Raw genomic sequence first — 27,866 nt, 5'->3', positions numbered from 1 at the left:
AAGGTCCCCGCGCTCGCTGGCGGTGCGTCAAGATCGGCAACGGGTGTAAGGCCATCGTTTACACCGTCGATGATGTCATCATGGAATTCTGTCATCAACACAATCATTTATAAGTCAATCGTTGGTTGTGACAACAAATTATGTCAAAATTGTTATTTGTCAATTTTATGCTAAATAACTTGATCAATTGTTATGAACATTTTGGCACATGGAGCGTAAGCGTATCGTTAAAACGCAACGAGTATGAGTCACGTAGAGTTCTGCACTCGAAGCGTCGCGTAAGCGAATCGTTTTGTATATGAAATATTATTAGTTGAAATCATGGCGTCCTATCTCTCTTTCGTGACAGTGGCAGCATTGTTTATAATTACTTTTCTATAAAAATATTATATCGCATTTTTTATCTGTCCAGTTATGTTTTGAAGATATTGGCCGCTACCGGTACAATAAGTGGCCGGGTGATAAAGGCCCGCGTATCCGCTGGAGGTGCGTGAAGATTGCCACTGGGTAAGTCCATCGTTTACACTGTCGATGACGTCGTCATCCAGTTCTCAACACAATCATTCCTAATCGTTGGGTCACCGTATCAAAACTAAGGTAGGTATGTAGGTAGGTACCTAAAAACTGACACCCAGTAGACAGTACTTTAAAATACTATTTACTACTGTTATAATGGTTTTTCCATGACCAAATTCATAATATTTTCAGAACCATATTTTACGGTATCACACTTCGGGAAACAGCCCTACAAATAGGGCCGTACAGGTTTAACCGGTGGAGCCGCAGCAAAGGGCCCAAAGTAACTTGGAACTGTAGGAAGGTCCACAACGGAATATCTAAGGGAAGTGGTTTCCGCGCTCGGATCGTCACTATCGACGAGATCATTGTTAAAATAATCAATAACCATAATCATTAATACCCTTAGTAATTGGACAGCGTCCAAAATACTGGACTATATTTTTTGCATTTTTTAGGGTTCCGTACCTCGAAAGGAAAAAAACGGAATCCTTATAGGATCACTTTGTTGTCCGTCCATCCGTCCGTCTGTCTGTCTATCAAGATCCTTTTTCTCAGGAACGCGTGGAGGTATCAAGCTGGAATTTATATCAAATACTCAGGTCTACTGTCCCTTGGAGCTGTGAAAAAAATCAAACTTCTAAGCCAACGCAATCAAAAGATACAGCCGTTTATGACGCAAATTTTCGACACTCGCAAGGGAATCAAAACCGTGAACTCAGAATATTGAAATTTGGTACAAAGCAACGTCTTATAGCAGAGACAAAGGATAAATTGCGAACACCGTACATCTTAAGTTACATCATATAATAAAAATATTTTTAATAATTGATATGACTCGATTGTCGTGATGGGTGAACTTTTACTTATATACCTACAGGTTTGTACGGAACCCTCGGTGCGCGAGTCCAATTCGCACTTGGCCGGTTTTTTCTAACCGGAATCTAATGCCGCAACAACATGCCGCATGCAACTGTTGAGTGCCGACGTTTAAACTCACGACCTTCCGCTTTTGGTGTCCATTTACCAGTGTTGGCCGACCATTCTTAAAATTGACCATTAAACATTACAAATTGAACCGTAAACTGTAACCATCCGTTACGGTTTATGGTTCAACTTGTGATGGTTAATTGTCAATTCGTAATTAACTTTCGGCCAACACTGCCATTTACGGCTTAAATTACGATGGTCCTTTGTCTTGCGTGATTGGTCCTGCAATATCATCCTTGGATTCTTCTTCCTCGCGTTGTCTCGGCATTTTTGCCACGGCTCGTGGGAGCCTGGGGTCCGCTTGACAACTAATCCCAAGATTTGGCGTAGGCCCTAGTTTTTACGAAAGCGACTGCCATCTGCCCTTCCAACCCAGAGGGTAAACTAGGCCTTATTGGGATTAGTCCGGTTTCCTCACGATGTTTTCCTTCACTGAAAAGCGACTGGTAAATATCAAATGATATTTCGTACATAAGTTCCGAAAAACTCATTGGTACGAGCCGGGGTTTGAACCCGCGACCTCTTATCTTTGGATTAGTAACATTTATGTTTCATAAGACAAGACCCTGTTTTGTCAATGTACCCACAATAGTAACTAAACAATACCTAATTTGAGCATTCAACCAAAACCTTAGTTAAGTTTAAATAAAAATAAGTTCTCTCTCTAATAAACGCATGCTATACGAGTATATACCATCATTGTTTCTATTTCTGTGTTCTACCACCAAACGCTGCCAGCTATTCCTATGTTTGTTAATCTTTTTTTCCATGTTATTCTAGAGATGATACTACTAGAGACCCGCAGCGGGAACCCCGTAATCCAGATAGGTGTGTACCGGTTCAACCAGTGGTCGGGTAGTCGGGACAATGTGCGCAAGCGCTGGATCTGCACCAAGGTGCATAACGGCTGTAGAGCTACCCTGATCACTGTGGGAAACGAGATGGTTAAGAGCAAGCCGCATAATCATTAACATCGTATACTCGTATAGTACCATACTGCTAGAGACCTGCAGCGGGAACCCCGTGATCCAAATTGGCTCGTGCCGGTTCAACCGGTACGCAAGCGCTAGATCTGCATCAAGGTGCATGTGCCTATCGAGCTACCCCGATCACTGTTGGTGACGAGGTGACATAATCATTGACTTTGTGAAGTAAAGGCTTGTATCGTCATTTAGTAACGTACGTCAAACATTTCATTCGACCATTTATTTATTTTAAGCTTTGTTGCACGTCAAAAAGGTACAAAAGGCGGACTGCGTTCCTTATGGCATTCTCTACCAGTCAACCATAGGGCCAAACAGAAAAATGTCATTTGCGTATATTAGAAATAGACAAAATTAACCGACGTTAGATTACTACATCTTCTTATGCTCTTTTGTTTTGGTAACAGGACCAATAAATAATTAAATTGCATTTACAATATTGTATGTACGATATTTATCTGCGTCAAAGGAAAATAACCGAATAAAAATTGTGTTTAAATGGATAAAACTTTAGTGTATAGAGTAGAGCCGTATTAAGTATATACTCAACAAAGGCTTGAAATATGACCTTTTCATGTACAGTCAGATGCAGAGAGAGGTGACCCCCCCCCCTCCAAGAAATTTGATTGCCTCTCTGCAGCTGACAGCATGTACATCATGGATATGTATAGTTTCATGTGTGTTTTATCTGTTTAATAAAGTGCTGTGATTCTACAATTTTCGTTTGACTTATCAAAGGAGAGAAACATTATTAGTCATCAAGAGAAACATTCAAGTGTGTAATCTTTGATCCAATATTTAGTAGGTAACTCATGTTTCCAGAAGCGATATTCACAACATCAAGATACGGCAAGCCGGTGCTGCAGATAGGGGAGTACCGGTACAACAAGTACTGTAGAAGCAAGGGCCCGAAGGCGCGCTGGGTGTGCTCGCAGTGCTCTCAGGGCTGTCGGGCTTTTGTCATCACTATTGACGATTGCATCATTGAGATGAAAAACTGCCATTCGCATAAAAAGTATTCAGGTTGAATGTTTGTGCAATTTGTTACGATATAACTACAATAAATACACAAAATTGATTGTCTATTAATCTTGTACAGTAACTATAACTAAGTACATATACACCGTATAATATTTTTGTTATTATAAACTGATCGACGATTGGATCTGATGGAAAGAGAATACCTGTATTACTGCCATGGCTCTGGCCTACGATGGAGCTCACTGGTTCAGAAATAGCCTATTCACTCTTGCTTTAAAGAGACTCAGGTCATTCCATTCCATTCCATTACGAGTGTTATGGCATTCCATTCCATTCTTTATAGATCGTGTCATTCATGAAGACGCGTGCCTTGACTCATGCCTTGTAATGCCATGTTATTTAAGGTTAGATTTGACAAATCTGCGCGTTATCGTGGATGACACGAACTATAGTCATTCTTCAGCCGTCCGTTCTTTATCTGATTCTGATACGACGACAAGTGTTTTCTATAAATCTAGACTTCCATTCTTCCCGATTAAGTACAAATCTGTCTAGTTCCTCGTTCCGCCATTTCCTCCTAGGTCGAACACTCCGGCGTTTACGCTGTGGTACCCACTCCGTGGCTAGTTTAGCCCATGTCTGTGGGTGCATAGTGCATGTGTCGAACATGATCTGTCTAGTCCCACTTTAGCCTGACGGTTCTGATCCTAAAGTTGATAATGCCTGTTTTGGAACGCAATTTAATGTTTCGGATCCGCTCGGCTGCGCTCCATGGCTTTTTGGCAAATCATCCGTTTGGTTATTTGTAACTCCGTAAGTGACTAACGAATACTTAAAGTAAAAAAATATTTCAGTTCCCATGTTCGCGACGTCCAGGTACGGTAAGCCAGTTCTGCTACTTGGCAGTAGCCGGTACAACCAGCACAGCAGCAGTAAGGGCGAGCGCGGCTTCTTCGTATGTACCAGATCGGCCCTGGGCTGCCGCGCCTCCATTAGGACCTTCAACGACGAAATCATCAAGATTAAAGATAAACATAATCATTCTTGAGTGGTCAGTGCCCGTGTGTTATCGAACTTAGGCAAAAACAGTAAGGCAAGGATGAGGGGTGCTCCTGGGCGCGGATTTTACAAGTGTTATTTACTAACGTATTAATAGAGTCAAGGCTCTTTGACCATTGGTAGACCTTATCACGTTGCAATAAAGTTTAAGAATTATCAGTTAATTGTGTCGACATTGTTACCAGATGGTGGACTAATACAAGGTTAAATTATTTACAAACATTATTTGTATATACCTAAACCGGTCAAGTAAAATCTGGAAGGATAATAAGTTGGAGCAGCTGTTATTTAATGGAGTTTATTAATAAATCTTTAACCTTTTGAACGCTTTATGTCATAAACAAATACGACACTGACACGCCAAGGTCCCGGGCGCAAGCGAGCTAACCTAAATAATAACAATAAACCATACTTGAAAGTGTGAATGTTCCTTGACAGAATGAACATAGCTTTTAAATATCGCTTCAAAGTTGAGAGAATTAAGCCTGTATTATAAATTATAAACCAATTATATTTCAGAAGTCGTCATATCAACGTCCCGGCAAGGCAAGCCAGTGTTGGTAGTGAACGAGGAGTTTCGGTACAACTTGTACAGCGCGGGGCCGAAGTCTACGTGGCGATGTGCGAAATGGCGGAACCAGGGGTGTCGAGCATCCCTCGTTACTGTCGATAACGTGGTTGTGGCGATCAACGGCAATCATCGAAACCATTAATGAAAATATGTTTTTTTATACTACGTCGATGGCAAACAAGCATACGGCCCGCCTGATGGTAAGCAGTCTCCGTAGCCTATGTAGGCCTGCAACTCCAAAAGAGTTACATGCGCGTTATGCATAATTCTCAATTGTATACCAAAGCTTTTTATAGTATCAAAACTCACTTATGAAAACTTTTAAGCTTCTCCTATCGGAATGTACTTTATAACAATTAATATGTGTCAGATCAAACAATACACTACCATTTTAAAATAAACCTCAGAACAAAAAGTTAATAATATGTTGACTAATTGAAATTCATTGAAATCAACAAGAAAATATTCTTTCTTTTGCAGTTTATACATAGGCTGAATTAGACAATTTTCCTTGTGATTTTGTTTTGTTAATTTTCTTATGGAAGCCTTATTGGTTAGTTTGTGTGTTTGTGTAAGTTTAGGTAATGATTAAAATGAAGTAAGTCTCCGATCAATAAATGTAATGCCATTTCCAATAAGCGAAAACTTCAGAAATAAATTCGTATTGTCTAATCGTTTTACATTATTTCATAAACATTTTGTGATTGCCAAATGATTTTTTTATTCATTTGAGTATCTACATCAACCTCAACTACATAAAATTCATTTTATGATTATTAAAATAAGGTAAAGAACATCAAAAGTAGGTAGATATATTTGATTTTCTGCCTTATTTCGACGTTAAAAACAACAAAAGTGAAATTGGCATCGAGAAACTGTTTTTGTTCCTGCACTAAACAATTCTTAAAAAATAATAATGTTAACTTATTCTCGGTTCTAAACACTCCCATGACAAAAGTACCTAAGTACCGCATAGTAAAAATATTTGAATTTGTATTGCCAATTATAAATTACGTTTTCATGTGTTTTCAGTTCTTTATCTGCGTATTCTAATTATGAACTATACATTTTATCAGCCTGTATGACGTTTTTAGCACCAGTCTTCATCACCTCCGAATGCGGCCGCCGGCGTCCCGTGATGATAGTAGGCGAGGAACGGTACCGCCAGCACGTGGTCAAAGGCCCGAAGACCCACTGGCGTTGCGTCAAGTACAGACGCGCCGGCTGCCGGATGTCCCTGACCACAGTGGACGGGCGAATAGTCCGGACGATCAATGAGCATAACCACTTACCGCTGCGCACGAGAGTTACATCGGTTTATCAGTCGTTGCAATAAGATGCTGAAGGAGATAGGGAGTTTCTGACGGGATACAATGTATATTAAATATTCCGTAGAAACAATACTGCCAGCACGCGGTCAAAGGCCCGACTGGCGTTGCGTCAAGTACAGACGCGCCGGCTGCCGGATGTCTATGACCACAGTGGATGTGCGAATAGTCCGGACGACCAATGAGGTCGTTGCAAGACGATGTTGAAGGGGATGTGGAGCTTCTGACGGGATACAATGTAGCTTAAATATATTCGGTGACATCCTTCTAACTTAAGAATAATAATATAAAAACTAGATCTCATTTACGGGGAAAAGTAAAATTGTACAAGAAAAAATTGTTGTAAAAACTGTTAATCAAGGGGTGAAAGGAGCTCATTTCAGTCGTGGTAGTCGCCAATAGTCCGAAGCTGAAATGATACCTTTCTCCCGAGTTAAACACTGCACTTTTCATTCCGAATACGAGAAAAGTAAAATAAATTTTTACTTTCCTCGTATTCGATAGTACTTTATACTCGTACCTAGTCACTATATACTAAGTATAAAAAGAAGAAATTTTAATTGCTTATTGTAAAAAAGTAAAAAAAAAAGGTGCTTGGAAAGTAAAGAGGTCTAGAGCAGAAGCCTATCACTTCCTGCACACTTTGATAGAACAACGAAACCCACTTTCAGAGCATGAGAAATGAAAAAATTCTAATCACGTCTGAGTCAAATATTTTACTGAATATTGATTGACGTTGCGACTTACTTTAGTACAGTACAGAATGGTGTAAAGTGTAAATATGTGTGAAGAGTGTACTTATTTATTATATTTATTTTTTAAATGTAAGGATGACAAATCAAACTTAAGAAATACATGATCTCAAGTCAAAAAAATATATATTACTCGTACATATTAAAGTATTTTTTCTGAAATAAAACATTTCTTTTCATATTTCCCTAATAAAAAAATGTAGTAAGTTATTTCAATTATTTATTAAATTCAATTATTATTTTAAAATGTCTAGGTAAAATATATTTTTCAATCTCTTTGGCTTTAAATCCCACACACCACATATATACGACCAGTAATGTTACTAGCTGACTGTAGATACACTCAGCTTGAGATGAAGGCCTTGAAGGTGATTTGGCGGTGCGTTAGGCTGCCTTTCCACTGAGGAAGAGATGAAGGGAATCAAACAATAGCATTGGTTGTAATCCACAACTCTTCTCCGCTACGCTGCATTACAACCAATTACTTGTTTCCCCTCGTCTACGCTTAACTTATCCTCAGTGGAACAGCAGCTTTAGGTTATCTTCTAGGGCGTATCGAATGAAGGTCACAACGGTTAATGGTCTCGTCATCGAACACACTAAAGAACATTACTGTATTCAATTACTAAACCTGCTAAGACAATTAGCAGTAGCTAAAAAAGAGTGCAAACACCAAATATCTTTATATTAAAATTTCAAACCTATTGTTATCGAACGAAACGTCGACATTTTGGTTTTGGAGGGCAGTATAAATGTTGCAGTAATTTGAAACTTGGTACTAAAAAGGCATTACTTTTCAGGACCTATTTTTACAGCGTCAACCCGCGGTGGAATAGTGTTGTTACTGGACGACCGGCGGTACAACGTGCACAAAATTAAAGGGAGAAGGACTATATGGCGATGCGTGAAGTATAGGACGAACACGTGTCGGGTATCTGTCGCCACGGTGGATGGGGCCGTGGTTAGAATCACTAATGAACATACCCATTAAACTGTCTCCTAATTGCAAGTTTCCTGTACATAATAGTAGTTTATGTGACTGCTATATAATGGAAGGCATTAAAATACGTGCGGGTTTATAAAACGAACTAAAAGCGAGTAAGATAAAGTTAAATTATTTCATGGAATAGTGTTGTAAGTGGCTGACAGGCTGCGTGGAGTAAGTAATGTCGCCGAATAGCAGCCTAATATGACGTTAAATTATGTAGGTACATGTATAAAGCTATGTATATAATCTATTGTATTTTGTAATAAGTTACTAATGTTTTATTATTAGTTTAAATCTGTGATTGTTTGTCCGAAAAGATGCTGTTTGCTCCTGCGTATAATGAAACCGAATGCAATGTTTAATGTTTATGAAATTAATTTATAGCTGACGCAATGAGAACAACTAGTCATAAAATCTAAAATGTATTAAGTACTAATCTGTATTCTGTACTGCAAATCAATGAAAAAACTTAATAACTTAAATGGATAACTTTATATTATTTTTGCCTAAGCCCAAATTTGTGGCTAGCTAGAGACCCTGAGACTCCGAGCCTAGTCTAGAGAGTCCACACTGACTTCTTCCGAGCGCCAGCGTTTAGTGATCTCTATGGCTGCCGCTCGACGCGACTGGGCAATTGCGCAACGACACAATTTTCCATAGCGTTGACTAAACATCGACGCGCCTTTCTTAGAGACCCCCTTACACTATAGCGTCTCGCAAGCGTCGACACTCGACAGTCAACTCTGTGGCTGCTGCTAGACGCAACGGTGGCTCAGCTATGTAGTAACACCATTTTCTATATGGGTCTCTGTTACGAACAAACATTCAATAACTTTTAATTTCCAGTTCCAATCTTCACCAGCTCCAACCGCGGCGGCATAGTGATGTTACTCAACAATAATCGCTACAACCGTCACAAAGTGCGTGGGCCGAAGATAATCTGGCGCTGCGTCAAGTACACGAACGAGTGTCGAGTCTCCGTACAGACCATGAACGGCGTTGTGGTTAGGATCAATAATCAACATACACATTTTTAGATGTGTAAGGTTATACAGCTGGTAGGAGACGGGTCAAGACCAGGGTACGTGGGAACGGAAGAGGGAGAACTTAGCACTGCAGTGGGACACTCTAGTCTCATATAAAATAAAATAAATTAATTTTAAGGATAATTCTGGTGGAGGTGCATCGCACTGGGTAGCTCAATTAAGTATAATAGGCATGTACGTCATGCATCCTAGTGGCATAGAAAAGACAAATTGGATTGTCTCCGACAGTGTATATGATTATTATATTTTCCTCGATTTTTACTGTAGTACCTATTTTTAATTTTAGTCAAAATTAGATTTTTTCCTAATGTAACAAAGGTTGAATAAAATGGCCAATGTCTCCGAAACTACTAAAACCAGAAGAACCTCATTGGTTTATCGCTTCTACGGCTTTTACAACTTGTAGGTTAAACATTGATTAGACCTATATGTATATCTGAAGACGAACTTGACGCAATTGTTACATTTTCACAAAATATTTTTTTCTCTACGACTAGTATTGAATAAACTTGCTACGGCCTACGGGTTACGGCGGCGTAGCAGTTCGTAGCGACAATTCTCGTAGGATGCTGATAAGCAATAATGTGTGCGCCAATTTGATTTGACATCTTATTGTAAACGAATGTGGGATAAGATAACACATATATAATTACTTATCAGCATCCATGTAAATTTTCTATTTAATGTATGATAGTGAATTGTAATATATGTATTTAAAATAATTAAGATAATGTTCTATCAATAATTACCTAAACATGAGAATTAAGTGTCAATATAAATGACTTTGTTAACCTAATATTGTATTATTACAATATTTACAATATGTACCAAATGTCAGGTAAATAATCATTAACCTTCTTCTTATTATTAAACATTGAGTATAAAGATACGTCTAGACGAGACACACTTGTACTGCAATATGTGGCCGGCAACTACGGGAGTTTTACTTTTGCTAACTAATATATCCTAGCCACATAAGGCCATAATGTCGCCGTTTAGAAAGCTTATAATAAAAATGTAAATATGGAACTTGATTTTGTAGGATTTGTATAAAAATATTGTTTCAAGGGATTCCAAAATAAGATTAAGAAAAGTTACGGTTCAATAACAGACAATTATTTCACAAACTTTTTCAGTTCCAATTTTCACGAATTCTATCCGTGGCGGAGTAGTGATGCTACTAGGCAACTATCGGTTCACCAGGCACAGGACACAAGGCCCGAAGACGATATGGCGGTGCGCACGGTGGCGGTACAAGAGCGACTGTCGCGTGTCCGTCCTGACGGTAGATGGCGAGGTCGTCAGGATCAACAATGAGCATAAACATTCGTACGGTTCGCGTACGAATTTCGAGGGTTCATTGGGAAGCCCTGTAGGATCTACTCTATTCTCAAACACTTTATAAAGGTTCTACAGTTTATAAAATTTAACTGAAAAAAAGTACTCAACGATTTATTGACGATTGTTAAACCTATGTTCCGGCGAACCCTCATGATGTTCATGAAGGCAATATGTCCATACTACCATTGATAAAGCATCCTGTCATATATATGCGACTTAGTACCAAAAAACTGTATCAGAAGCCAATTTTTTACGAAACATTTTGTATGGCCAAAGGATTAGCTGCAAAATCTTGAAATGCCGTAATGTGACGGGCTGCGAATTAATTTAAAAATAAAATATTTATAAGATGTCGTGGGCGCAAAATTGGTATCGATATAATAATTTAATTTTTTTTCATACAACTTTCAACCAAAATTATTATAAATTGTTACTTACGAGTATTATATCATTACATATTTTTAAATAAACTTGTCTTTTTACTTCTGGGACAGCACAGTATTAATAACTACTTGATAATTTATTCGAACGCTTTTTTAAAATTGTGTCACTAATTCATACCAACCAAGTAGGTATAAACGAGTGTTACTTTTAAAACACTTATATTATTTATATTTATTGATTATTAAAAAAAAAAAACATTAATTCAGTGCTTTTGATGCCTAACTTGTCAACAAATGACAATATGGCGGCCGACTGTTTGAAATGTCTCCGTATTTAATAATTATTTCGTTTAAAATTAGTTTTTTCTTTGCAAGTGTGATGAATAATAACTCCGGGGGTAAGAAAATTGCAAACTCCAGCCTGCGGCTATCGTGCATTTAAAGAACTCGTTTTCATAATGTCACTTATCTCCCTCGTTGTACAAAGTACTATTTTGCTTCTTATATTTGCCGTTGTTCGTAACATATATGTATGTATTACGGTGTTTTTTTTAATGCCAAATACTTTCCAGTTTTACATATATTTAATAAAAGTATTATTTCCAGGTCCAATTTATAAAGCTTCTAACCGCGGCGGCATCGTGATGCTACTAGACCAAAAGCGTTTCAACATGCACAAAATACAAGGCATGAAGACGATCTGGAGATGCGTCAAGTACACAAGGGCGGCATGTCGAGTCTCTGTGATGACAGTTAATGGCTCTATAGTCAGAATAACTAACGAACATAACCATTAAAGTAGTAAGAATCCGAATTATTCTAAATCTGACAGACCGAAATCGAATAAACATAATTACACAGACAGCAATTCGCTATGTGCACGACTGCCACGCAACCTAGCGTCCGCCGTCTAGGGGAAAACGTCAATTCACTACATCTTATAAAACTACTGCATAACTAAAAACTACTGAACGGATTTTCATACGACTTTCATCTATCAATAGAGTGATTCTTGAAGAAGGTTTAGGTATATAACTAGTTAAGGTTTTGTGTAAATTGGTTGGAAAATACTTATAACGATGTTGTTGGAAAAAATGACGCTGGCTAGGAGCTTTAATCGAAAACGCTACCTATTCTGTTTGAGCTATAACAACAAAATGTATGGTGAGGTTGTCTCGCTTTCATGGGTCTACAAAAAGTCCGCGATGTTGAATGTCTATCTTTTAAAGATAACATACTATCTATACCCGTAGCTTTTAAACTAACTATATAAGTGTAGCAAAGGTTTCATGTAAAATGAGCGACAAAGAAATTTCGGAGATGCCACCTCGTATCCGCTAGTTCTGCCAGAGAGTAACGATGCCCCAATGTCGGCTGAAATATGAGGTTAATGTATATATTATAGAAAGTTTATAATATGTGTGTAGATAAAATATTGTATGTAAATGTACATAATTAGGCATTAAAACACTCGTACGGTTCTTTTGAGAAACTCATTACTCGTTTCTTGAACTCACACTTGTATTTTAATGCCTTTAATTATGTAGCACTCGCATTAACTTCTATTAGAAATCTAACATTATAGTAGTTTATGTGACTGCTATATAATTAAAATACGAGTGAGGCTTTATGAAATAAGCTGTGTAATGTGCCAAATTCTTTTTTGCGAGATATGAAAAAAAAATGTATAGTGTTATTTTTTTTTTAAACTTAATTCCATTTTAAGGTGGATTGTATACTTTGTGACCGGATATTTGATATACATTATACATATTTTAATTTGTATATTGTTTTTTTTGCAATGAGACGAGTCTTATGAAACTTACAATCCTTACTAACAGTTTATTATACTTTTTTAATTTTTTATTTTTTGAATAAACAAACAATTTAAAGTCTAGAATTTAATACAAGACCCATCGTAGGCAAAACCTTGAGGAGGTTTGTGTGCCGATGGGGAGTTCAGAGAAAAAAGAACAATACATATATTAATGTCTTATATCTAATAAATAAAAAAAACATTGTAGGACTTAAGTATTTTGTATACAATATAAAATATGTATATATTAAGATATTAAAACATATACTGGATAAGAAAAATAAGTATTTCGCTTTTTACTGCAAATTAAAGCTGATTAAATTCGCAAGCGCGACTTTCCTTTAAAATTTCACCATAAGACCTCCAGACCTCCAAGACCTCCAGGTTTTTTTTGTTGCCTTGTTCTTTTGTTGCAGTACATCTTTTTTATTTTGTTTATATGACTATTTGGTTTCTGTATAAACTAAAAAAAATGATGCACACGCGAGTGACATCATTTAGATATCAATTTAATGTCACAATGTAAGTTTATATTGGCCTCCGGAAGTAAGAAGTTGGGGGTTGATAAATTTACAATCCACTTCAACTGTCATTCGTTGTTTAGTTCCAGTGTTCACGACTTCAAAGTTCGGCCGCCGGCCAGTCATGCTGCTGGGCGAGTACCGTTACTATTACCATGACCAGCGAGGCCTGAAAACACTATGGCGATGTGCAAAGACTGCTGGTCGAGTTTGTTGCAGGGTTTGGGTCACCACTGTGGACAGCAATGTCGTGAGAATACTTAACAAACACAACCATTGAAATCTCTATATATATTTTATTGATCCAGGTTAATAACACGTTTTAAGAACGAAAACAACATATAAAAATACTTTAAATAACATGTCTGGATTAGGGGTCCACAGAAAGAGGTAAATTAAAAAAAAAACCTTTCTCTTTTACCCTAACCACCAATAGCTTAAGCCACAGTCAACCACTTGCGGCTCTATCGGTTTTTTTCTCTTTTAAAAAACTTTCATCTAGAGTCCTGTAGTTTCACCGGATGGTCTCATCGGAAGTTAAGCACTGGAAGTTGCTAGAATCATGCTGAGACGAGACCATTTCGTGGTACTTTCTACTTTATTGTTATTACATAGAAAGGATAAAGTCTGGTATAATTTTCTCATCTGTGTTTAGTGCTTACGATTTTTTTCTATTCTTAGAAAAAATAAAGATTTTGGTGATAAGATTTAAATGTCATTTGAAACTTTACGCACGGCTTGGTTGCATGTAATTCTCCCATTAACATAATTTACAGTTATAAATAGACAACACGTCATAATGTATAAACTGAAATAGAAAAGGTGTCCAAGCCGGCTCCAGTGGCGGAGGCACTTTTTCTTTAGTATATGATATCTATTTTATAATTAATATACATAATTGTGTGCCTAAGCCCTTAAAAAACATAAATCAGAATATTTAATAAAACAATTTGATTTGTTCTCTACGTTGTGCCTCATAATGTGTTTAATTTTTTAGGTCCATATTTCACGGAATCGACCCGCGGCCGCCCAGTGATGATATTCTGCGGCAGACGGTACAACATGCTCAACAGGCGAACTGGCAAAGCGGTCTGGCGATGCGTGAAGACCAACTCGACGTTCAACTGTCGAGTCTCCATCACTACTGTGGATGACGTTATCGTGAAGATTAATAATGAACATAACCATTGAAGTTGCTGCTTGTGCTGTGGATTAGAGAGACTAGACTAAAAATAGTGTAAAGAGCATTATGGATGACCGCTTCACCATACATACAAAGTCCCCATTACCTGAATATTGACATTATGGAAAATATTTTTACACAATTTGATGTGTATTAAGCACGTACATATATGCCTTACATCAAATTGTGTACAAATACTTTCTATAATGTTAATATCCAGAGAGGATGATGGAAAAGGGACAGTATCTAGTCCACTTTTAGAAGCGTCGTCCACTTTTCACTTTAAAATAAAATCTAAGTAGTTATAAAAATTAGCCGTTTTGTAAGATGACGAGCGCTGTAGGAAAAAAACAGGCCTTGTCCTTTATTGGCACTTAACTACATTTCGCAACGGCTGCTGTAAAAACGTCTACTAGAGCATCTTTAAACAGAGGTATTGCAACCAAACTGCAATTTGTTTTTTAAGAACAAGTCGACTGCGCCTGTTAGTATCCGAGGCCATGCAAGTTTGGATTCGGTCCGTACATTTAATTGCATTGCGCCTATTATGGTGGATGATAAACCACTTTACACTTTGGTCTATGTACACAGTATTATTTTATAGTTTGGAACTTCGTATATAGAATAAGTTTTATATCAGTCACTTGTCTAGGATCGTGATTTAACCTAAATCTAAATAATAAACAATAGTTGCACATGACTGATTTTTTTTAACGATCAAATTTAGTCACTAACACTTTTTAACTTGAACCTTTGTAGTTTTTCCCTAAGTTACAGTGTCCAGAGATTTAAAGAGCCGCCGTTGATATTGCTATCTTAAGTTCTGTCATCACCTTCCATCAGGTGAGACTAAGGTTAATTTAAATCTGTTTTTGCTGATATACACCTAACACGACAATCAACAACGTAACTACATTAACGTACAATATCCTTTGTAATCTTACATTCATATTTCTGTTCTAATTCCAATTTCAATGGTTGAGAAAAAAGATAGGTATAGGGGGTGATTTGTCGATAAAATTCAGCGTACTATACGTGATTAACGGCTCCACTATACGTAGACAAACACATTGTATGTAATTGATATGTGAACTTACATATTTGCGCTTTTGTAAAGCTTTAATTTTGATTGTTTTTGTACCTGAATATTATGTTTTTGGAGTGATCAAATTAAAAATAGTTTTCGTTGTTTCGGTTCTTTTTTTCCTTTGTTCCTATTATTCGTAGATTACACACGGGATCTGATGGCGTGGTATTGAAATTCAACGGCGATTATAAATACTGAAATTGTGAATAAATGTGCTATTTTAATGAGTGTACAATAAAAGGTATAAAATTGATTTATATTCTGAAGTATAATATAAAAAGATCACAGTTGAATGATTTAACGACGTATTTTTCCGTAGACCCCGAAGTCAAAATAATTATCCGGTCAAAACAAAAACGATTCCGCACCGCGTTCAGCACCGACCAACTGAAAATACTGGAGGAGATCTACCTCGCCAGCAGGTATATCGATAGTAGGGACCGTATAGAACTGGCGCAGCGATTACAAATCCCAGAGAAGGCTCTGAAGATATGGTTCCAGAACAGGAGAATGAAAGAGAAGCACGAGGCAGCAGAGTACGGTGACAGTCTGAGTTCGAGTACTAGTACGAGTGCACCATCATCATCGAAAAGGGTTTCGGTGGATATACAACTGTTTGATGAACAAAAATAATACATGTAAATGTTTTAAAACATTTTCTGCAAAGTTCCACTTTAAGATAAGTTTAAAAATGTTCGGAATCAAATTTTGATTTAATTAACTATTCAGTATTTCTAACAAATTTAAATGTAATTAAATAAATATTCATTTTTTGATTTACAGTCTTTATGATTAAATCAATTTATTTTACTGTTTACAGTTGGTTAAATCAATAGACCAATTACTGATTCGTCTACAGTTTTATCACCACGCTCTTAGTTTACTTCCTACTCATAAAACACCTGTGTTCGTAATGGGTAATTTTCGTACTTATATTTTTATTATTGCCAGCTTATTGATTCCCGTTGTTTTATAACTAATCTGTATATTTCCAAACTCTTATAATATTATTGTTCAATATTGTGACCGACATCAAAACAATGGTTTTAACATTGTGTTCTGTATGTTTTCAGCGCCTTTTTTAACGACGTCTCGTCAAGGCAATCCTATTCTGGTAGTAGATGGCCAGCGATACAATCGTTGCATGGTGAAGGACCCGAAGACCACGTGGCGATGTACGCAGTGGTTCCGTGGCTGTCGAGTGTCCATAGTCACTATTGAAGGCAGTATTGTGTCCGTGAACGGACATCATGAAAAACATCCTTAATATCACAGGTAACTGGAGAAGTTGAACATTGACGAGGCAGTGGTGAACAAACTCCAGAACAATCATCTGTGATAAACTGTTCCTATATCTAGTCATCACGTGGATGTTCTTGTTTCTTAGATCCACAAAACTTTCATCTTTAAATGCGCCAATATATCGTTTTTATAATAAAACTCTATAAGATAGTTCCCGTTGCATTTTTAGCAAATATTATATTCTTTTCACCTTTTGTTGTCGTGGTATAAAATTTTAAATACCATTTTTTGCAAATTCTGACAAATAACTGCATAAGAGGCATCATTGTTTATAGAACCAATATTCATGGACCCAATCCGTAAGGGCGGTCGGCGAACGATGTTGCTCGGCGGCTGGCGATTCAGTCTCTTTCGGGAGAACGGTGCAAAGATTGTCTGGCGTTGCGTCAAGACGACCACTGGCGGCTGCCGGGTTTCCATAACCACCGTGGATGGTCACATCGTCAGGATCACTAACCAACATAACCATGGACAATTGGATAACTATCCCACAGGGTCCGGAGATACATTCTAGTTTGAAAAAAAAAAAATTATATTCCGTTTGACGCTGCAACAAAATTACAACATTGTACCTGGCGACACAATGTTTCTGAATGTAAGGCGTCAAGAATGTGTAAAGCATGCTCCCGGTACTGGTTTTGTATTTGGTACCGTAACTGTAAATTATCTATATAAGATGTGTAACTGAAGCTTTTACTATGAGCGTTAACGCGTACCGGGGTTGTCAACATACACTAATAACATAACCAAGACGAAATAGGAGTTTAAAACCGTTATTATTTCAGGAAATAATTAATGAGACTTATTTTTAATTGATTGACCTTGTGAACAAATCCTTTTTTATAATTATTTACTTCGTAGTAATTATTATCTTAGTATAATTTTTAGATATATAAATGACAGTGATTTGATTTTATTTTTTGATATAAGGAACCAAATTAAATTATTTCAAGTATAAATACCACTATATAAATTTCACCCTTTGTCACTTTTTCATTTGTATGTGATATTTATTTCGGTTTATATAAGGCTAGAAATATAGAAAAGTAACACGATAGGCACTAACCTTATTATTTTTTACATATTTTAGCAAACACAAAAGATTTATATCATACATCAAAAACATGGGGCCGGCGCTACAACGAAGAAACGTTACAGAAAGCGGTTAAAGAGGTGATACAAAACAATATGTCACTTAACAGAACCTACAAAAAATACAACTTGCCATTGGCCACCCTGCGACATAACGTAATGCATGTGAAGAAACAGATAATAGAAGGGAAATCACAACTTACAATGTGTAGCGGAAAATCAGTAGGTTTGCTGATTGCTGGAAATAATTTAATATAGTAAATTCAATCGATTCAATCACGCATTTCTATTTTACACTACGAATGATAATACTTAAAGGCATCAAGTCCGCCTTATGTGAAGTCAGCATGAATGGTAACAGACGAAACAATGCAACGCTCTAAAGAATAGTTACATTCTGCCTAATTAGAGTCTAATTTGTCTAGAGTATACGTTTGAGGCATAGTCTGATTGGCTACTTTTGATGCTAACTATACCTATGTTCGGTACAATAGAGTGTAAAATAAATAAAATACAGATTAAATATACAACAAATATATTAAATCTACATCCCAATCGTCATAAATTTGTCTACTACTACTCGTATTTCTACTTACGTCTTAGGTATAATAAAATAACATTAAATCTTATTTAGGTAAATGTGAGAATAAGCTTAGTGTTGTATACGTTATTTTATAATACAGTAGCGTTCTTGGAAGGGCATACCGAGGTCCCCAAATGGTACTCGTACCTTGCCATTATATTAGAGACTTGCTTGAATACAAATACAATGTGTGGGTACTTCCTAGTATGGCGGTCGTAACATATCTTCGGTATGAGGACATAGGATTTTGTTTTTAACCACTTTGTGATGAGCGATTTACACTCGTAGTTTAGTTATGAGTGTATGTCAAGTTCCCTGTTAATTATGTTATAAAGGTATGAAGACTGCATTGAACTGCGATCTCGCAAAGTATGTACGTTTGTGTGTGGTCATAGCTACGTTTACAATTGTTCTTTTACTTTTGTATGCAGGATTGTATGGTAATAACTTGTGCTTCTTAAGTGTTGAATTCAAGATAAACAACCTTCTGACTGATAGAAGATCACTGATTTGGTATAACAATTCGGTAGAAAATTGTTTTTTCTTGAAATATATTACATCGTTCAAGGTAAATTAATCTACTTTTTGCTGCATTTCCCCAGATCGGTATGCAGTACACTAGGACAGACTGGGCCAGGGAAATATAGATTTCGTTTAATATATTACGAGAGTTGGACTGTATGCTGTTACCTGGACAATGTGTCTCAGTGTCATGAAGACCCAGAACAGTTTCCTGACTCTAGAAATGACCTGGTCAAGGTGAGAGTACCAGTTCAAGTGCTCGTCTAAATTTGTCCCTAGATACTTTATTTCAGCTACCTTTTCAAGCTGGGCAGGTACAGATATCAGAAGAATCGGATAGCTGACACGAATGGATTTTAAAGTTCATTTCAAAGTTAGGCTGAGTGGAATTGTAATGCTGAAACACATATATTTTATCTTGTCAGAATTTAACGTCAGTAAATTCATTCTAAGCCATTCCCAACTCCGCACTTTTTTTCACCTCTTCCACGATTTACCAGAAAAAACAACGGCGGTGTCGTCCTGCATATGAAAATATATTTGCATTTAGGATGGTCATGTCGCATAGGTCGTTAATATAGACTAAAAATAAAGTTGGACCTAATACGCTTCCCTTAGGTACACCATATAGTATGTTCTCGTCCTCACTGACACAATCACCCAGTTTAACTCGTTGCTTTCTGCCCCAGAGGTAATATTTAAAAGCAATAGTGATGTACCCCTTACACCTTGCTTTTCCAACTTATTTAAAAGAATGCGAAGAGAGACTGTGTCAAAAGCCTTTTAAGGTCTAAGAACACAGCTAAGGTTTTGTTGTCGTCGTCAAGATGTTCTACAACTAATGTGGTGAGAGAAATGATTGCGTCTTCGGTTTATCTTCCGCGTCTAAATCCAAACTGCGATGCCGATAGGAGATTGAATTTATCTGAGTAGTTTAGCAGTCTGGTATTTAGTATCTTTTCGATGATTTTAGATATCACCGGCAGGACTGAGATTGGCCTATAATTGGTGACACTTTATACACAGGCGTAATTTTGGATTTTTTAAAAGATTTTGGGAAGCTTTCCTAATCTAAAGCTGAGGTTCACTAGGTGAGTTATGATAGGAACGAGTTCTTTAGCAACATGTTTTAGAAATTTCGTGGAGATATCATCCCAACCCGGTGCACTGTTACCTTTTAAATTTGTCAATATATTGTAAACTTCATCGTCTTTTGTAGGTAGCAATACAAATGATCCGGGATGTGTTGAAAGATGTCCAAGAAATTGTTTAGGTTACTTTGTGAATCCGGTATAATTTGTTCAGCAAGTTCTTAGCAAAATAGGAATTTATGTAATTAGCTGATACGCCCGGTAGGGCGGAGGCCTATCGGACGTCCCAGATATCGCTGGGGCGATGCTGTTGAAGCGGACTTGCGCGATCTCCAGGCCGATAACTGGCGGGAGATGGCGCAGGATCGAGACACAACTGGCGTGTACTCGTGGTCGGAGGCCAAGACTCATTTGGTCGCTGCCGCCATTAAGTAGTAGTAGTAGTAGCTGATACAGTAAAAGTAGATTTAATGTTAAGTTCTGTATTTAGCTTATTAGTAGTGGGTTTATTAGTATAAGTTAATGTTTTTTATATTTTCCAATGTAGTTTATTATTATTTAAGGAATTTTCTAGAAGTTCTCTTTCGTATTTTTTTTATCTTTTTAATTAGTTTATTATAAAAAAAATCTGTACTGAATATAAGTTAATTTTAAGATTTCATTATAAGGATCATTTCCGAAACTTTAATTTGTAATTTATTTCGATGTCGTATGTGAATATTGTTATCTGTCAATGTTCGAGTCCATTATTTTAAAATAAATGTTAATGAATGAATTGTTGTTTCTTCTAAAGGTAGTCGGGTTTCTAAAGATACGTTTTGTGAGTGCCTCTCTTTGTGAAGTATATTTTATGCTGATTAGGTATCAACATTCTAAGTGTGGAAATGTACTTTTTTCTTGCAGTACCTAATTTGTAGAAGACTGTCTCATAATATTTATTATTGACCCTGAATTCAGTTCCAAGAAAAAAAATAAAGATTTACAAGGTAGTATGAAATCTGGCTAAAATTACAATATTAATTCAGATTGTCAAAATGATGTTATCCTGAGGATAAAAAACACCTTCGAAAAAAAAAGGCGGCAAAAGGAGAATCTGTGTTGGGTGCAGCTATTTGGTAGCTGCGCGGTACACTCAACAGCCGAGAAGCAAATAGAAAAGTAAAGAAAAATAAAATATCTCTGTGTACAATGTGAGAAAGGATACTGCTGTGATGTTTTTAATAAAACTCATATTTAATTATTTAATAAATGGTATTATAAATAATGTGACAATAAACTGTTTTCCAATCTCTCACTGGTAGTTCCTCCATTGAATTGTTCAGTTTTGGTTATAAGATCTTATACTTCTTTTAACATATATTATACCTCTTATGTAAATAGCATGAAAACATTAAAAAAAAAAGTTAGTTTTTGCGTGCCATGTTTAGCAAAGAAACTAAACGGCCTTCCATTATATTAATATTCCACCGAAATGAATATAATAGACTTTATCGAGCTAAAACATGAATGATATAATTGGGGATATAGATGTTACGTCACGATCCATCGCTACGCCAAGTCAAACAGGCTGGTCCCTGCTGTGATTTTTAATTTTTATTTATTTATTAGCTTTTAAAACAAAGATACACTTATAACCAGGGATCGGAACCGGTTTTTTGCAAAAACATCGAAATAACCAATATATGTCGGTTTTATTTATACTCGAAAGTTAAGGACTCAGTTGTGTTTTCAGATAACGACTTCGTATTATTAGATTGCCTAATTTGAAATGAAGTAATTAACAAAGAACCAAAAAATACCGGTATTTTGTTCCCATACAAAAAATACCGGGTTTCCGATCCCTGCTTATAACTATTACAAAACTTCGCCAAACTGCGAACAGTTTGTTGGCGAATGAAATACACCCAATTATAACTTTATTACCTACATATACTGTCTAACCTAATTAATATACCTAAGGCACCATGAAAAACGGATCACCTGTGTGGAATATTTCCTTACCAAGCTACCCATGTAACTGTTCCTGAGTGCATACTGATTATTAAACTAAATATAAATTTATTGTATTAGGCGTAACTATTTAGATATTGACAGTTATCTCTTGTTTCTTTTGCACGTGCAGGAAAAGGACGCGGCAGTAGCTTTACGGTTCGACAGTATTTAGGTAGTCATCACTAAAAAAATAAGCGTTTTTCACTAGCTGTTATATTTTCAGGGCCGCTGTACCATACAATCTCGATTTGGCAAGCAGGGTGCTAAATATTTACGGGCACAAAATACTTCTTCTCCTACGGCGGCAGCGGGGTGCGGGCAAGGGGCGCGGAGAAAACAAACATGGCGGTGCATCAAGCAGCCGTAGCCGATACAACTGCAAGGCCATCATCACCATGGTCGGCGATGAAATACGTCGCTTTTAAGAATGACATAATCATAGTTAACATGAAGGTCATCAAAATAGCAAGTCGACGCAACTAGCAAGAATTCATTACCCTGGTGGGATATGTATTTGTCAAAGAACAAATAATCTAGAGCTGTGTAACTAAAAGCAACCCCTCACATTTAAATAAAACAATCCAAGTATTCTAAAAATAATCCATCTTCGTTTAAGGTCAACATTTACTATTTTAAATAAATTGGTAATAATTCTTCTGAAATCATCCAAGTTTTCTTTTGTAGAGCTTACTTTCGCCAATCACGGATGGGAAATCCGGTGTGCCTTTTGGGAGATCATCGTTACGCCTTGTCTCGTGGCAATACGATTAAGAACAGTAATTCTTTGTGGAGGTGTGTCAAGCAAAGCAGTCACCACTGCCGGGCGACCGTATCCATCTTCAACGGAACTCACTTTTTGAGGAAGTACGAGCACAATCATTAAAAATGAAAGTTATGCTGACAATGTTCAAATATGTAAACCATACATGGGCAAGGCTCACAAAAAGTGTAAGTACTTTTTAACGTTCCGTACCCAAAGGGTAAAACGGGACCCTATTACTAAGACTCCGCTGTCCGCCCGTCCGTCCGTCTGTCTATCTGTCACCAGGCTGTATCTCATGAACCGTGATTGCTAGACAGTTGAAATTTTCTCAGATGATGTATTCTGTTGCCGCTATAACAATAAATACTCCAAAGTACGGAACCCTCGGTGGGCGAGTCCGACTCGCTCTAATCCGGTTTTTTTTTCGTGGACCTAACTTTGCGTAAAGTAAATACGTTATTTAAAGTGTTCCAGGATTAGTTATATGGTTTCTGAATATGTTTATTATTTATTTATGCTATTCTGTTCTTGAAACAATTAAAAATAACGTTTAAAAAGAAGTCATATAAAGTTATTTTAAAAAGCTATATTTTCAGTTCCATAGAAAATTTAAGGTGTCTTGACTCCAATTTGAAGGCATTAAAGTATTTTTTTAACAAGAAGGTCTTAGTATATCTCTGTATCTTATTTAATGAAATAATCTGTATAAATAATATTATAACAAATACAAATATAAATAATCATGTATTGGAATAAAACAGAAATTACAATAAATTAATTAAAATATTATGTTGAGCATTAGTGATGTTATTAGGTCGTCATTGGATTTGAATACGTGTTCGGACGCGATTTTTATTTTAAGTAGTAATTTAAGTTCATTAGAAATTCGGATACCAAAGCAGCTATTAAATATGATTGTATACTGTTTTCCAGTTGAATTGCACTGTATTTGAAGATGCCACTTCGACTTTATACGCCATTGTTTTCACGTATGTTTGTTCACGTGTGTTGCGTGTGTTACGAAATAATTTCGTAAGTAGTGCTTTCATTACAAGTGTAAACTAAATCTAACATAGGTTTCAGGGTGTTACGTTGTGTTCCGTGCGTTACGTGTGTTATTGTGTGATATGATTTCCCGTGTATTATGGCAAAAGTTTATTTCCAATTAGGTTGTTACTAATTCATATTAATCCTTTTCCAGGCATAGTACGATTTATCGACCACATACGTGCCAACAGAATTTCAACCTTAGCCATCCGATTTAAGGTTCAAATTAAGTTGCACTTTCGGAACTTGTCTTCAAATGAAGCATCAAAGCTGGATTTATTGAAATATATTTGAATTTTTTGGGAAAACCTTGTATATTGGTGCGGCCTGGAAAAGGGTTAAGTAATGGAAATGAATAGATGATAAGGAGAAAATATATATGTATGTAAATTCTAACTCTCTATTATTAAGATAATACCTAAAGCCAGAATATACAATTCTACATAACTGATTTAAAAATGATTTTGTTTCCAATGTTTATTAAATAGTAAGAAGGTATTGAGTTTATTATCTTGTAACAAATACAAATAAACACAAAAGAGCAAAATTTTACTGTATTATCTTTATTGTTTATTTACAACAATTTCGAGTTGTTCAATGTTGACATTTTTCCAGTATCATTTTTTCAGTCAAATTGTGATGTACAGTTACACGTAATATTCTATTATCTTTAAATAGTATTTGAGTGAAAATTAATGTTGCGGGTGTTACATAATTGTATAATAACCTCGCGTCTTCTTCGCGCTATTTCGTGCTTGCTGTCTTCAATTGTTTTGATGTGTTTCTTAAACTTGGCCCCTGATTCCAGGACCGGTTTTCGTGCAATCCAAGAGGGGCCGGCCGGTGTGTCTCTGGAAAGGATATCGGTATAACCATCGCTCGGGCAACCCGAACGACGGCCACAAAACAGTGTGGGCCTGCGTCAAGCGCTGGTCCCACAAGTGTGAAGCATCTGTTATCACAGTCGCTGGAGAGACTATAATGAAAAATGAGCACAACCATTAGCTAGATGATTATTGTTGGTTTAAAAATATCTTATTATAATCAATACCTATATAACCGATATCATAGATGATGACTGTACCTACTGTGTATGTTTAACCGCTATCAATAAATCAAGATATACCATCGTAATAAAATCTTACAATGGTTTCGTACATAATAACCGTACCGATCCGTAACTTTCAATGTATATGTATAAATTCGGCGATAGATATATGCATTTTGTTTTCTTTTGGGAGTAACCTATTTTTATGTCAATCTTAGCACTAATTATAATTATTATACTTAAGTGTAATTTTTGATACTTACCCACTGTTGTTAGTTTTTAAGCATCAATCACAACTTTGTCGCAAGTGGAGTTTGCCTTTAAGTAATTATTACACTACTCAATTAGGATATATGCATGTAATTTAAGTTTAGCATTGGTGTAAATAATTGTTGGTAAACTTTAATAAAGAAAAAGATCTTGATACTAAGAAATATGTCATAGGCCTAAAATTAAAACAAACACAATAAACAAATTACATGTATATAATATAAATAAAGCAAGAATGTCAAGAAATAAACGAACCGTTAATAATATACCAATAACTACGACTTGCTGCTGGCAGGAATTTAAAAAGTTATGTCACTGATAAATTTATGGGGCCTTTACATTTACAGTGATTTTTACGGAATCCATGAAGGGCAAGCCGGTAATGCTAATGGAAGGCCACCGGTACAACCTATCGTACGGGGACCCTGAGGGCAAAGGCAAGAAGGGCATGTGGCGGTGCGTCAAGCAGAGCACCATCGGCTGCCGCGCCTGTGTAGTCATCGACAACAAGATTGCCATGAAAAGACACGTGCATAATCATGATAAATTTTATAAGGATAATGAATTTTCTTAAGTATATTAGAGTTAATTCGAGGTATGGTGATGTATATAAATGGTATACTTACATAATTAAAGGAAAACGAAGAATAATTTGGAGGGTAATATAGAAATGAGAAGCAGGGGGAAGACCCAGACTTTTCAAGAGCAGTTATTTGGATGATTGCAATGGTCCTGTTCTGCAGATTTTACAAGGATTCTATCACAAAAATTGTGTCTTAAAAAATAGATTTAAGCAAGTACCTAACACGGTGAAAATTGTTTAATCCGTTAAAATTGTTATTATTGTAATGATTTTGGTTAGGAAATAATAGTACATTATTGCAGAGGCCGGGAAACAGCAATTCGTGGATGAGTTCCGCTTCGCGTCGTCCGACAAAGAAGACGAATCCACAAATTGCTGTTCCTGCCGAGGCATATATAGTGCTTTTCTCCAAACATGCGAGAAAATAAGGTAAAATAATCATCAACCAGCACTCAGATCGAACCTTCACATCAAAAACGTCAAAAACAATTTCCCTCTTGAATTATTTAATAAAAGTTAAGGGCACAACTTATTATGCCATTCAGTACCATTCAAATAATTCGTTCATTCAATATAATTTTGCAATATAAGCTGTAAGTGCACGCAGGCGATAGGAAAAAAAGTTATACATATAGTGATTTTATTAAGCAGTATTCGCACGATTATACACGACGGTCGTGTAAGAACGAGACATGACACAGCTTGAAATGATACTGACCGGGTCGTGTAGACGCGGCTCGCGGCTATAATAATTGGCTGTTTGGATTTTTGTTAGTGGATACGTGTTTTAAAAAAGTAAAAAACCATGCAGAAATAACTTCCCGTCCGCTAAAACACGACAGTAATGGTTTGAATTTTTTTAATTTGAGTTTGACCATTATTAAGACGTTCCCGTACTATTTTTGCTACAATAAGGTGAACATTAAGTTCGCCTATTGTACAGTGTGTTTTCTTAATTATGTGCAATAAATATTAAATAAAATAAATAAATAAACATTTCCAAGCATATTGGAGAAAAATAAATTCCAAGAACCCATGGCTTCCATTACCTGAATGTTGTACATGTTAAAAAATATGTTCTTTAATTAATAAATGACAAGAATTTTAATTTGAGTTGTTAAAAATACGTTCATAATATAATTGATTAAAATAGGTAATCATAACCACTTAATTTCTGGAGTCGAGCGTGGCTTCACGCGCTTCTCTCTCCGCATTTGGGTACACTGCTTGACAGCGACTCGACGCGGATTGCAGTTGCTCTTCGCCTGGGCTGTGCAGTGTGTGAACCCCAAGCGCATTTGCGGTACTATGGTGGAAAGCAACGGTCATCACGCGTTGAGTTGTGCTCGGTGTGCAGGGAGGTTTCCGCGGCACCACGCGCTTAATGATATCGTGCGGAGAGCGCTAGTTTCTGCAAACGTCCCGTGCGTCCTGGAACCTTCGGGCCTCAGTCGCTCTGACGGGATGGGTTGACGTTGGTTCCCTGGGAGAACGGGAAATGTTTAGTGTGGGACACAACGTGCGTCAGCACTTTCGCGGCGTCGCATATTAGCCGTACCGTGAGGTAGCGGCCGAGTTGGCTGCGGTTCACAAACGGGAGAAATATGAGGTCCTTGCGAACTATTTATTTGTCCCGCTTGCTGTAGAAACCGCTGGGTGCTGGTATCCCAAGGCCAAGGCCTTTTTCGAGGAAGTGGGGAGACGCATGCGAGAGAGAGGGTTGGATCCTCGCTCAGGGACCTTCCTGATGCAAAGGTTATCCATAGCCGTTCAACGTGGCAACGGCAACGCGGCGAGAGTCATGGGTACTTTTGCGTCTGGGGGTCGCGAAGTGAAGTTATAGTGTAGTGTGTTATTTAGGTTAGGTTAGTAGTAAGTAATTTAAGACGTTAATTAAAAAAAATACCTGTTTTTTTCTGTAAATTTATTTTATTTGTACTACGTAATTATATTAAACTATTCAATTCATAAGTGCATATTCATGCACTTATGAATTGAATAGTTTAAGTATTCACTTTACGTTAATTT

The 27,866-nt window shown here is 36.7% G+C and overlaps 1 protein-coding gene across 32 annotated transcripts in view; it reads left to right on the top strand.

Moving 5' to 3' along the window:
• Positions 1–27,866, top strand: part of LOC133515885 (protein tramtrack, beta isoform) — a 526,149-nt gene that overhangs the window by 136,773 nt on the left and 361,510 nt on the right. Inside the window, exon 5 of one of the 32 annotated variants that reach the window (XM_061848493.1) lies at positions 17,938–18,215. The exons of 29 other annotated variants lie outside the window; for them this stretch is intronic. In XM_061848493.1, coding sequence (XP_061704477.1) covers positions 17,938–18,197 — 260 coding nt within the window. In that variant the 3' untranslated portion in view covers positions 18,198–18,215. Of the gene's footprint in view, positions 1–10,350; positions 10,635–15,864; positions 16,322–17,937; positions 18,216–27,866 lie in introns of those variants that run through there. 2 more of the 32 variants (XM_061848472.1, XM_061848485.1) reach the window with 2 other exon arrangements.

This window comes from Cydia pomonella, chromosome 3, assembly GCF_033807575.1.
Source record: "Cydia pomonella isolate Wapato2018A chromosome 3, ilCydPomo1, whole genome shotgun sequence".
Classification (NCBI taxonomy): Eukaryota; Metazoa; Arthropoda; class Insecta; order Lepidoptera; family Tortricidae; genus Cydia; species Cydia pomonella.
Note: the sequence above shows the minus strand (reverse complement) of the source record. Positions and strands in the feature narration are given on the sequence as shown.